At 61.5% G+C, this 12,295-nt stretch overlaps 1 protein-coding gene across 4 annotated transcripts; it reads right to left on the bottom strand.

The window, feature by feature from the left end:
• Positions 1–201: 201 nt before the first annotated feature.
• ENGASE (endo-beta-N-acetylglucosaminidase) lies at positions 202–10,799 on the bottom strand. Of its 4 annotated transcripts, XM_045525146.1 has the most exons (14): positions 10,666–10,799; positions 9,418–9,482; positions 9,052–9,253; positions 8,298–8,446; positions 7,608–7,765; positions 6,912–7,060; positions 6,482–6,647; positions 5,282–5,385; positions 4,812–4,920; positions 4,485–4,675; positions 3,768–3,916; positions 3,336–3,441; positions 2,880–2,994; positions 202–2,717 (listed from the first exon to the last, which is right to left on the bottom strand). In XM_045525146.1, exons 1-14 carry the CDS (start codon positions 10,788–10,790, stop codon positions 2,319–2,321), a joined length of 2,187 nt encoding a protein of 728 aa, XP_045381102.1. In that variant the 5' UTR covers positions 10,791–10,799; the 3' UTR covers positions 202–2,318. The 4 variants fall into 4 exon arrangements, with proteins under 4 accessions (XP_045381102.1, XP_045381101.1, XP_045381103.1 ...); XM_045525145.1 differs by having other exon boundaries at positions 202–2,994; XM_045525147.1 differs by having other exon boundaries at positions 202–2,994; positions 9,052–9,249; positions 10,666–10,684.
• Between the last annotated feature and the right edge of the window lie 1,496 nt (positions 10,800–12,295).

Here is a 12,295-nt window from a genome sequence, read left to right as displayed (position 1 = left end):
CTTCAAGGTGTCCCCGATGCTTCCAGCTGCAGGTTCCAAGTCCCCACTCCCGGAAAGGAGGGCGGGAGCCAGGGCAGAGCGAGGAGGGACACAGAGGGAAGCGGCAGAACCCTCCAGGGCCCAGAAACCGGGGGCTGGGGCCCGAGCAATTCCAGACTGAGCCGGGCCACACCCCCCATCACACAAAGACGCAAGTCCATTTTCACAACATTGGATAATTTATTTCAGAGCGATTACACCCACCAGAGGGGCACAGGCTTAAGTGCTGGCATATTAATTTTCCCGTACACGAGCTGTCACTGTTGGGGTTGGGGACCACGCTCTTGGGGAGCCAGGGTGGCGAGACTCCGCCGCACGCCATGCTCTGCTAAGCCCCCTGACTCCTAATTGCTTGCGCACCAGACTGTGAGAAAGTAATTGCCACTATAAATTTTCCCTCCTCTGCATAAAATATTCAGGGCAACAGGCACTTTAAAAAAGCGACTTCATGAAATAAGGGAAGCAGCGTTCATGCCACGCTGCCCAGCCCTGGCAGCCCAGCCTGCCCTGGGGCACAGAGTGGGGCCCCAGGAGTCCCCCAGCCAGGACAGGCCCCGGAACTGCTCTGGGTCGCAGCGGGCGGCAGAGGGTCTCCCTGCCCCACATCCTCGGCACACTCGTTTCCCCTCTGGGGCTGAGCTGTCTGAGCCACAGGTGAGACACGGGAGAACGCTCCCCGTTAGGAAAGAGCACAGAGCCCCTCGTCCCAGGGCCTCCTGCCCGGTGCTCGGCACATGAGCACCCAGGAGAATGGGGAAGATGGAGAAAGAGGCCAGCTGCAGCCCCTGGAGGGGATCTGGTGCTCAGAGCACTGACAGTACCTAGCGTACCCTCTCAGGACAGGGAAGGGCTATGGCTGGGCTGGCCCTGGTGGCCTCTCCCCTTACTACAGAGAAAAGTCAAGTCCGAAGATGCTGGGGTCACAGAGCATCCTAGCCCTCGGCTCCGCCCCACACCACAGAAGAGGACAGCAGCGATGGGCAGGTAACCCTGACTGGCCCTCTGTGGCCTGCAGGTGAGAGACACCCCCCCCCCCAAAAGCGAGGGGCTTGAGGCCTTTGACCCTGTCAATCACAACAGACCTCTCCTGCTTGGGGACGGGAGCAGACAGCAGGGAGAGGGCCAGCAGGGTCACCCAAGGCATGGGGTCTGCACACTGCCGGGAAGCCTCCGGGGCAGCCCAGATGTCAACAGGGAGCTGTGTGGCTGCAGAAGCCTCCAGCTCACCTGTGGCCCTCCTGCCGAATCCCGAATCCCACACAGACACACCCGTCTGGGCAGGGGGGAAGGAGAGCTCGGGAAGGAGGAGAAGGGAAGCACAGAGAGGGCAGGACACAGTGGGGACGACCTGCCTCCCGCATGCTCCCATGTACCTGGGCCAACGCCCACCCGGGGGCCGCCTCTAGGTCTCCCCGGGCCCTGGGGGAGGCTGAGAGGGGAGGATATGAAGGAACAAAATAGCTGGAAAAGCCCCACCAGGGCCCAGAGCGTCCGCACGCAGGCTGCGGGCTGAGCCCGACGGAAGCTTCTCTGGAGCCCACGGCTCTGGCCGGGCGGAGGCGGGGCCCACACGTGCAGACGGCCTTGGTGCAAGCTTCGCTGGGGGCCCACGGCCTGGAGGAGACGCAGCAGCGCTGGGGGCTGATGCAAACTCTCCAGAAATGACTTCAGGCTCACAGGGACACTGGAGGTGGCCTGCCCTGCCCACGTGGGGATGTAATGCCAGTGCCAGCTGGCCCTGAGCTCCCGTCCCCAAGGAGAAAGGGGCCTTTCTGCAGGGCACCCTCTCCCGCCACCCTGCGGGCGGCCAGTGTTGCTGCCCCGCCTGAGGGCCGCTGTGGGCCAGCCCAGAGCCATCCCCGGGCCTGCCCCCAAGGCCCTGCTGCACAACTCAAGCTCCTCACTAGCCCATCTGCAGGAGGACAGGCACACTCTCAGCCTGTTAGGAAATATCCTTTATGGAGTTTTCTGGACTAAACTTCCTCAAATCCTTTTGTTTTTTTCCTGGGAACTATATACTATGGAGACGAAACAGAAGGCCGTTCATTCACCTCAGAATTATCAACTCGGCAAACTGATTTCTGGGCTGTCCTGTTACCAGGGCCCCACCAAAGAGCCACAGCCTGGGTCCCAGCCTCCTGCAGAGGGAGGGTCTGCACCCAGCCCTTGGGACCGGGGTCTGGCCGCCACTGCCCGCGCTTCACCGGCGCAGACCCGGGGCCGAGAGCCGCGAAGGAGCCTCAGGCTGTGGCCGGGAGCCGGCGGCGCCTTGAAGGTGCTCACGCGGGCGCCGAGTAGAGCAGGGCTGCCCGGCCCCACTCGGCCTGCGGCACCAGAAACCCTTCCCTGGGGACGGGCTCCACCAGGAACTCCACACGACCGTCCCGGCCGGGCCCAGCAGCTTCCACCGGCAGGTCCACTATCCGGTACTGGTTGGCAAAAGCCAGGCCCAGGAACGTGGGCTTCTCTGGCCACGGCGGCTCCCTGCCGCGAGAGCCCTCGCTTGCCCCTCCCCAGTGGTGGACGCGGAAGCAACGGACCTGGGGGAGGGGATAGGACCAGTACAGGGTACAGCTGAGCTGGAGCTGAGCAGGGGCAGCCTGCTGCCAGCGGGTGTGCGTGACGGTGACCGCCTGCACCTGGGGCAGAGGCGCCAGCAGGCTGTTGGCATCCACCACCTGGCAAGAGAGAGCAGGCTCAGCAGTCTCGCCCCAGGGATGGCGGGAAGGCTCCCGACCCACACACCTGCACGGCCTGACTCCACCCCGGCTCCGCCCAACTTCCAGCTGGACGGACATCTCGACCAAGCCCCTCGCCCAAGCCCCTCCGGGACGCGTCACCTGGATCTCTCCGAGGCGACAGACAAAGCTCTCCTGCTCCTGGCTGCCCGGCGGCCGAGAGAAGTTAACGAAGAGGTCCAGCAGGAGGCACCCGCGCAGGCTCACCTCGTAGCAGCTGGGGGAGGCGAGCAGGCCGGTCACAGGCCTAGCTCAGCTCAGCGGCTCCCAGGCCGGCTGTTCAGAGGTCCCAAGCCACAGCAGAAGGGAACTCCATCCCAGAATAGACCCTGGGCCCGTCCGTGTAAGGCAAGTCCCCACAACAACCTGGAACCCCAACCCCCTAACACTTGAGTGTCCTGGGCTTGTCTTGGAGCTGCCCAAAACCGGGAAGGTCAAACCCAGAGCCCCTCTGTCCCTCCAGTTCTGGGGTTTCCGCAGGGGACCCTCACTCCTCCAGTCCCCACCTCCGTGTGGCTGTCCCCTGCTGGGCTCTCAACAGGAAGCAGAGGGCCTTACCGCTGGACCCAGCCCCCACTGAGTGGCTGGCGACAGCGGCCCGCCCATCTGGCCAGCTTGGCTGGGGGCACTCGGAGGGGTCGGGGACTGTGTCTCGAGCTCGTTTCTGCAGAAGGAGAAATGGGACTTGAGCAAAGAGCCTCCCAAAGGAAGACGCACAGGGAGGGACACAAGGGTCACTCGTCCTGGCTTCTCTCAACTTGCCATGCCCCCTCGATGCCACAGCCGGCAGGACGCCCTGTCCACGCCACACGAGAGGCTGTACCGGCTGATGAGGGCCCAGGACGGAGGTCTGGGCTGAGAACTAAGTCGGGCCCACAGCTGCCCTGACTCCAGCAAAGGCAGGATTTGCCCAGCACGGTCCACACCGGCTCCCGCACACCCCCGTGAGCTTTCTACACTTCTCTCTGCAGGGGCCACCCATCTCCTCACCATTCAGCACTGAGATGCCACTGATGTGACAGCTGCTGGTGTCCCCTGTGGTGAGCTCCAAAGCCACCCCGATATCCGTAGGCCCTTCAAGCCTGTAGACCATGGACAGGAAGATTTTGGGCGGCACTGGGACCTGCAGGGAGAATAACCTGCCGGAGAAACGGCCCGTGGTGAGAGGCTGGAGAAGCTTCGCGGAGGGGCGGAGGCAGCCGCAAACCGCCCCCGCCAGCCTCTGCCCTCGGGGGACAGGCGGTCTGGGGGCAAAAGCTTCCGCACTCAGGTCCTCCCCACGGCCAGGAGCCAGGTCATCTCCCAAGACCAGATTCTTTCACGGCTGAAAACTGTCAGCTCTGAAACGTTGCACGATTCCCCCCGTGAGGAGTCAGCGCAGTGGGACTCGCGGACACAGAGGGCGGAGGGTCTCCAGCGACTGGGAGAGGCGGGATGGTAAAGTTTCAGTCTTACGAGATGACAAAGTCCCAGAGGAACCGTTGCACGACAACGTGCCTACAGCTAACGTTCTCCTGCCGTACACTTAAAAACGGTGAAGATGGTGAATTTTTTATGTTATGCACTTTTGACCACAGTTTTAAAAAAATAATCTGGATCTGTCCTCTGTCCTCGCTCTGGCTTCCGCTGCCCCATTCGGCCAGCTCTGCCTCCACCGTGGGTGAGGGGAGAGGCTGGTGGGCCCGCACGGCCCCGTCACTCACCCACCTCACGGCCACGTTCCCGACCTCAGGTGGGATCGTGCCCCGGAGAAGCAGGGAGCTGCCGCCGTGCCAGGCATCCGCCAGGCAGCAGTGCGTCTTCACCCAGCCGCCACCGTCCCCTCCTAGCCTGTGCTCCCCGAACAAGGGCTGGATGTCCTGGGCGCTCGGGTGGTACCAGGGCCCCACGGCCTCCTCCTGAGGTGCAGGACGAGGGGCTCAGTGGACGCTGGCGGAGCAGGCGTAGACGTCCCCACTGGCACCCCCAGGCGGCCGGAGGACAGACGGAGGGAGGGCAGCCCCTCGGCCGCCATTCCGCACCAGACCCACACACCTGGCCGTAACAGACTCTCCGTGTCCCCATGCCCAGGCAGAAAGACGTGACAAAGGGCAAGGAGCAGATGCTGTGTGTGGGCAGGTGGCGTTCCAGCAGACTCCAGAACCTGCCGGAGACACAGGAGGCCAAGGCTCAATCCAGAGCAAAGGGGCCTTTCACGTCCCTTGAACTTGCTGGTTGTAACTCGAGGTTCCCTGCACCCTCCAAGACAGGCCTTCCCGGAGGACTGTGGCCCCCCTGGCTACGGGCAGGCCAGAGGCCATTCTGTGGGAAGTGGCTGCTCGGGGTCCGGCCCCCACCTGGAAGCAGCCAGGGTCCCTTCATCCTCCTCCTTTAACAGCCCCCAGATGGACAGGGCCCTGCAGAGCAAGGCCGTGAGCCACCGCCAGCAGCCAGAGGAACCCCTACCCTCCTGGCCCTCCCGGCCCCCCCGTCCGCACGCTAAGCCCCTGTGGCACAGGACTCACTTGTCCTGGTTCTGGAAGAAATCCCTCTTCTCCAAACACTCATACACCCAGCCGGGAGCAAACAGAGCTGCCGAGAACCCGTGCTTTCGGATCAGCTCCAGCGACTGGGGAGACAGAAGTCAGGGGGATGCCTCCCACCCCAGCATCGCACAGCTGGGGTCCGGACAGGCTCCTGGTGCCAGTGATGCGGGTGGGGGTTCTCTAGGGGCCAGCTCAGAAGGGGGAGGGGAGGCTGTCCACACCCCTCGCCCCAACTCCACCTGGGGCTCCGGGGCTCATCCCCCTGGTCCACAGCTGGCCAGAGGAGGGCGCTAGAGGGGCAGAGGCGCTGCTGGGGGCAGGGGCACGGGGCGGGGGACACTAACCGGCCGCTGGCCTGCTGCCCCATCTCCCTCTCACATACACCTCTCGTTATTATCAGAATCACAGGGGTAAAGAGAACCCTCAGTTACTGGATTAATTTATCCATTTAAAGCTTAATTAATGACTGAGAACTTCCCTGTGGCCCCAGGAAGGGGCAGGACTGACGGGCCAGGACACAGGTAGGCCCCTGTTCCAGCTGCACCCGGCATCAGCCAGGCGCCCCGCCCCCGCCTCGCTCATGTGACCTGCCTTGCCAGAAACTTCTCACCGGTCATTACACCAGCCAGGGGCAGGGAATCTGAGGCCTCAAGGCCACATGTGGCCCTCCACATCCACAGGTGCGGCCCCTCAACTGAATCCAAACGTCACAGAAAAAACCCCTCTATTAAAAGGATCTGTTCTGTAAAATTTAGATTCAGTCAAAAGGCCGCACTCAGGGATCAGAAGGCCACAGGTGGCCCAAGGCAGCAGGTTCCCGGCCCCCCCAGGGCACTCTGCGTTGCCTGAGTCTGCCCTGGAGGGTAAGAGGTCGGTTCGCTGCTTGTCAGAAGGAAGTTAAGGCCGGCCGGAGACCAGCCAGCCACCAGAACAGGACGCTCTTGTCCACTGACTTCCCCATAAAAAGAAATGGCCGGAAGTGAGGATTTCCGTTGGGACACAGCGTGGCCTCAGAGCAGTTTGCCCATGTTTCTCAGTGCCTGTTTCCCCACTCGGGGAAGAGCAGCTGCTGCCTCTCTTTTCCTAAGGCACAGGTGAGAAGGGAAGGTCTACGAGACTCGAGACCCCAAGGAGGGCACGCTGGCCGGCCGGCTCTCTGGTGCAAAGGCCTCCGCCCACCTTGTCCGTGTCGAACCGGCCTCCGACCACGTTCCCGCGAGCAAACACGTCCACGCCCACGTACACGTCGGCCAGGCGCTCGCCGGCCTGCCGCAGCATCCGCTCCAGGTGCTCCTCCCGCCAGTTATAGTTGGTGAAAAAGCCGTCGCAGGAATCGAAGAAGACCCTGAGAGGTGGCAAGGACCTGCCATGAGACGCAGTCCCAAGGGGGAGGCCCCCGGCAGTCTCGGCCTCCCCCCCCAGTGCTCGGAGTCACTCACGACTCGCAGGCTGGGGGCTGCCTCCAGGGCCCAGGGCCAGCCCGCCAGTCCTCACCTGTGACCCTCAGCACGGCACTACCGTGTCGGCTGATGACAAGGACAGGAGACAACTCCATGCCTTCTCCCTCTTTTTCCCCCTGCTCCCAGGAGGCGCCCGCCCCACAGCTCACCTGTTCTGCTCGTTGAGCTCATCTTGCCACTTGAGCTGCCCACTCTGCACCACGCTGTCGTACCAGAGCACCAGGCCCCCTGGGACCTGCTGATGCAGCTGCGTGGTCAGGTACCGGAGGAAAGGAGGCGTGTTCCCCACGGCAGCCAGCTGGGAGAGAGGAATGCGGACGAGACCCTGGGTGAGGCTCAGACACGTCTGTCACGAGAAGTATCCAGCCCAGGACAGACAGGAGGACACGAGCAAACAGAGCCACAGTCCCGAGAGTCCCTCCACCCCCAGCCGCCAAGAGGGCGTCCAGCCGGGTAAACGACTTTCTGCTGCAGCAGGTAGGACATGAACACAGAACTCAGGACAGACAGAATGCACGGAAAGGGGAGGGCACCATGAAAAGGCAGGCCCACATCCAACCCAGGCCGAGCAGCGGCGGGGAGGCAGGGAAGGTGTGATCGCACTGCAGGAGTGGGATGAGCAAGAGCCCAGCCAAGCCAGCTTTCTGGAAACAGAGCTGGAGGAGATTCCAACTCGCTGCTAAGTAACCAAGACTTCAGAGTGGCTCTGCCTGAGAGGCAACAAGTGGCCCCTACCATTGCAGCCTGCAGCACAGGGACAGCAGTGCGGGACAAGGTAAGGCTGAGGGAAGAGGTGGAGGCAGCCAGCAAAGCAACAGGGCGAGCTAGGCCAGGCCCACACTCACACTCAGCGAGTTCTCGATGTTGATCAGCCAGCCATCGAAACGAAAAAACTGGGCGACCTGGACGAGCCGATCGGCCACCGCCTGGTACGAACGCTCGTCCCCAGCCAGGAAGGCTTCACAGAGCCTCCCCCCTTCACTCCACTCCGTGATGAAAGTCCCTGTGAGGCAGGAGAGAAACGAGGTCAACCACAGGAATCACTCCCCTCTGACCAAGGAGTTTGCAAAGTGGGGATCCCAGGCCCCCAGCATCACTATCACCTAATCACTTGCTAGACATTCGAATTCTTGGGCCCCGTCCCCAGATATCTAGTGGGTCAGACACCCTGGGCTGGGTACCAGCGTCACGGCTACACAAGCCCATAAATGACCTGGATTCAGGCTGAGGCAGGGAAGCAGTCTTGGGGTCGGCAAACCATGGCCCTCGGGCCAGAGCCCACCAGCTGTGTTCGTAAACACACTTTCACTGACCGCAACCTCGCCCACCTGGGTGCCTGCTTTCGCGTCAGTGACTGCAACAGTGACCCGATGGCCTGCGAAGCTGAAAGCATTCACTGCCTGGCAGTGACAGTCTGCAGACGCCTGTCCTCACCCACCAAGGCAGCCCCCAGGGGAGGAGCTCCACTCACTACGCAGCAAGGCCAGGTGTGCTAGCGGGTCTGGCTGAGTCGGAGGTGCGTCCTTGGCCCTTACCCAGCACGCAGACCCCATGCCTGTGGGCAGCATTGGTCCAGCCTACCGGGGGGATGGTGACCGTGTGGTGGCTGAAGTACACAAAGATGTCGATGTACTGCCAGTGGTAGAAGGAATAGGGGTTCTGCACCGCGGTGCCCTGAATAAACCTGGGTGAAGAAACAGAACAGAGTCAGGTCCCAGGAAACAGAATAAGGGCAGAGTGACCTCAAGGTGATAAGAGGGCAACCCCAAAGGTTTCCCTTAGTTTCCGTTCAGGCGGACACTGAAAGCCTGTGACATCCGGGCCCGGTGCAGGTGGAGAGGGAAGCAGGGACAAGCCACTGTTCTTGCAGCCATGAGGAAAACGTTTTCACCGGGGCGTCAGACGCCTGCCATTGGGTGCGGATGCACTGAGCACTTTCAGCCGCAGTGAGCAGACAAACAAGGGGAGAGGAAAGGAAAACAGAAGGCCCGGGTCACAGCTCCAAGTCCCTGGCCTCCTCGTTCTATGCAGAGAGGTAACAGTCCCTCTGGGACACAGTCTGCCTGCATTTGGAGGTCGGGGCTGACAGCCACGTGAGCTGCACCCAAGGTTTCGTCACCTGCCTCTGTCTCTACCTTGACGGCCAGCTCTGACTCAAGCTTCCCCATCAGCCATAACACCCAAGACTGTTCTAGGGGCGTTTAAAAGCTCTAAGCTGACTCCATGGCAACTCTGGATGGAATGTCCACAGCTGGGGGCAGGGGCATGTGACAGGGGCAAAGCCCTCACCTGTCATCCAGGTACCCGCCCATCATGTCATGGCACAGCAAGGTTCGGGGCCTCTGGCTGCTCAGAGGGGGCTGGCGGTGCTCCAAGGGCTCCAGGGCAACGTTGAAGCCGTCGTCCATATTCGGCGCCCACGCCAAGAGCTCCTCCAGCGAAGACAAGTAAAAGCTGGTAGGTGTGGTGGTGTCCTTGTCATAATATCTAACTGGCCCGAGGAGGGAAACAGTGAGAGGTTATTGGAAATTACAGGGGTAAAGGAAATGCTCCGATGACAACTCGGAGAGAGCCCCGAGGGCGAGGGTGGCGGGAGCCACCGTCCAGACCGCCTGGAGAGAGCGTGGACAGTGTCCACAGCCTCAGCCTTCTCACCTGGCAAAGGAGCCGGGCTAAAACTGACCACTTCTCGAAAGACGGCTGCTTCTTCCTCCCTCATTCTAGGCAAAGAAGGAGTTTTAAGTTAAAAATACAAAGGTAAAGAACGCTCAGGAGCAAATGGCCTCGTTTCCCTGGACACGTGGGGAGAGATGCTCTCCGGCTTGCGCTATTTAACGCAAACTCTACAAACACGCACGTCCACATCTCGTCCGAGAGTCACCGTGGCTTCTGGTTGGACACACGTGGCGAGGCCTATTCTCGAGAATAAACACCGAACCCTCGACAGCAGCCGCCCAAACAGCTCGCTCCAAAGATCGATACATACTAATACTTGGCGAGGCCCACAGGTTTTGCCGTGGCCGAGGGGCCAGCAGCACTCGAAGTGCCAGTCTTCAGGGCCTGAGAGCAGGGCTGAGCTTTCTCCACGGGCGACCCTCCCACCGTGCATCCACGGAGCACTAACCGCGGCTGTTCATGGATGGATGTCACGGGGCAAGAGAGTTCCTTTGGTACGTTAAGTGGGGAAACCCTGAATAAATCTAAATTAAACAGCTTTCTTTTTTAAAAAATCACTATTTTAAGAGTCGTGAAAAGACCCTGAAGCAGCCCTTTACAGGCCACGGACATCAAACGTGAGATTCTCTGCATCTACGGAGGCCGAGGCTGCTTCTCTGTTCACGGGGTACCACCTGCTGACACCCCACTTCCACTCGGAGGCTGGTTGGCAAAGCTCCCACCCTAGGATCTCCCGACACCGAGCACTGCCCCAGGACCCCTGGAATGATACTGGGGACCCCTAAGAACTGCAGGGGGTTGTGGGAGGGATGAGGCCGATTCAAGTGGAGATGCCACACAAGTCGCCCCCTTCCACTGTCCTTCCCCCTCCTTGCTGATTTCACCATCCCTCCTCCGCCCCTCCAGGACCTCTCAGGACGACTCTGCCTACACCAGTTCACCTTTGTCGCCCCTAACTCCTCCACTGGGGGGGGGAAGAGCCATCTCCACATTCCTCGCGACCAAGAATCTCTCTCGCCACCCGCCGCCGTGCAGTCTGACACACCCGTCGCTCTCGCTGCTCTGGGCTTCCAGAAGCCACGTCTGTGCTCCTAACTTCCCCCCGCGGCCTGCTGCCCAGGAGCTACCCGGTGGGCAAATGCCCCAAAAAGGATGGAAGCCGCCACTCGGCTTGCACCGGTTTCTGAGATGGGGAGGGGACCCGACTCTCGACCCCAGCGACCCCACCTCTTCCCCGGCCGCCGCCGCCACCTCGGCCGCCGCCCCGACTCCTCCCGCGTCCCCGCCTCCGCGATCGCCCGCTGCCGCTCTCGCCGCCGGGCGGCCGCCCGGGTCACCATCGCGGCCTCCATGACACCCGGCTGAGCCCCGCCAGCCACCCGGGGCCGTGTCACAGCGCCAGGAGCCAATCGCAGGCCCGGGCCCGCCCCCGCGCCGCGCTCGACCAATGGGGAGTGCGCAGCGCGGCCGCGGCTCAGTCCGGCTCCCGCCGACTCCGGGCGCGCGGGTTGGCGGCAGAGACTTTGTATCCTGGACAGGCGGGGGGCGGGGCCTGTGACTGGGGGCGGGGCCTAGGGCGGGCGGTGGGCGGGACTACCCGCGGGGGCGGGGCCTGGTCGAGAGGCGGGGCCTGCGCCAGTTCTGAGCCCAGGCTCCTGTGTGTAGGTTCTTGCTCCAGCCTCACCATCCGCCTTTTTCAAGCCAATTGAGATTCGTGCCAGCGAGGTCAGCAATCTCCCAAAGGTGAAAGTCAGTGAATGGTGGAAATGAGATCTTAACTCCTGCTCACCCGTATCAAAAGGTAACTTTCAGAAGAAAATAAAACCCTGATTCTCACTCCAATATAAATATGGACAAGTGTTCAGGATTGTTTCCTAGGCGTTAGTCAACCAAGGAGCCAGGCAGATGTTGTGACCTGTTGACAGGGACTTCAAGCAGAGGCCCCTGCGGAGGAGGAGTGTGGGAAGTGTCAGTGCGGGAGGAGTCTCCGGGGTGGGGCTGTGGACCCCACTGGGCAAGACAGCGGCTTACGGCGTGCAGAGAGCCGTCGGGAAGATGACAGAAGGCTAGACCCAGGCTGCGTGGAGGCCGTGCAGTATGCAGATTAATTCGGCAACCTAGGTTTTGCATTAACCACATTCTGTCCCATACATACTTTCCAAGTTCCCACCTAGAACAAACCTAACACTTTCTACACCCCCAGACCTGTGCTCTGTGGTGACTGCACTGCCCCCAAGCCCGCAGGGCGCACAGCGACACATCTGCAAGAGGCACTGCCTCTTGGGCACAGACAGAGTTCAAGGTAAGCATGATAGAGTGGAGGCCTGGGCAGGGAGAAAGGCCTAGAAGCCGGGCCTCAAGGCTGGGACCGCAGGGCCCCAGTCCTCTCCCCGGGCCCCAGCACCCCTTCTGTAGCTGGGAGCTTCAGTGCTTGGCGGCAGCTGCTGCCCAAGCCATGTTGACCAGGCCCGTGTATTATTGTTGTGTACTTTGGACTGTATGAGGCCCCACGCGTCCATGAACGCGGAGGATGGGGAGTGTGACTAAGGTTGTAAAGTATGAGCCCTGGCCACGTCCTGGGCTGACCGGTCAGGCAGGAAGGATGGGTCAACAGGGAGGACGGAGGTGGCAGAGCCCTTCTCTCTGGGTCTTTGTGGGGCTTCAGCCCTGGGAGGTCTGCCGTGCGAGAGGGTAGCTGGGTTATCTGGCTCGCTCCCACTGTGTTCAGGTGAGCTCGGGAAATGGACAGTTTTGACTTGGTCTGCACCTAACCAGGTATTCCCAAGCGCTCACCTGTAGCTTAACAGTAAAAATAAATAACCTTTCCATTCTAGCCAGGCTGAATCGCAGTAATAAG

This window comes from Lemur catta, chromosome 15 (assembly GCF_020740605.2).
Source record: "Lemur catta isolate mLemCat1 chromosome 15, mLemCat1.pri, whole genome shotgun sequence".
NCBI lineage: Eukaryota > Metazoa > Chordata > Mammalia > Primates > Lemuridae > Lemur > Lemur catta.
The sequence above is the reverse complement of the archived record's forward strand: the minus strand, read 5'-3'. Positions and strand labels throughout refer to the sequence as shown.

Coding starts and splice junctions, on each gene's coding strand:
- ENGASE (XM_045525145.1), bottom strand. CDS start 10,790: ATGGAGGCCGCGATGGTGACCCGGGCGGCCGCCCGGCGGCGAGAGCGG. Junction 7,766..8,297: donor GCATGGGGTCTGCGTGCTGG/GTAAGGGCCAAG, acceptor CCTGCCTCACAG/GGACTTTCATCACGGAGTGG. Junction 7,061..7,607: donor ACATCGAGAACTCGCTGAGT/GTGAGTGTGGGC, acceptor CCTCTCTCCCAG/CTGGCTGCCGTGGGGAACAC.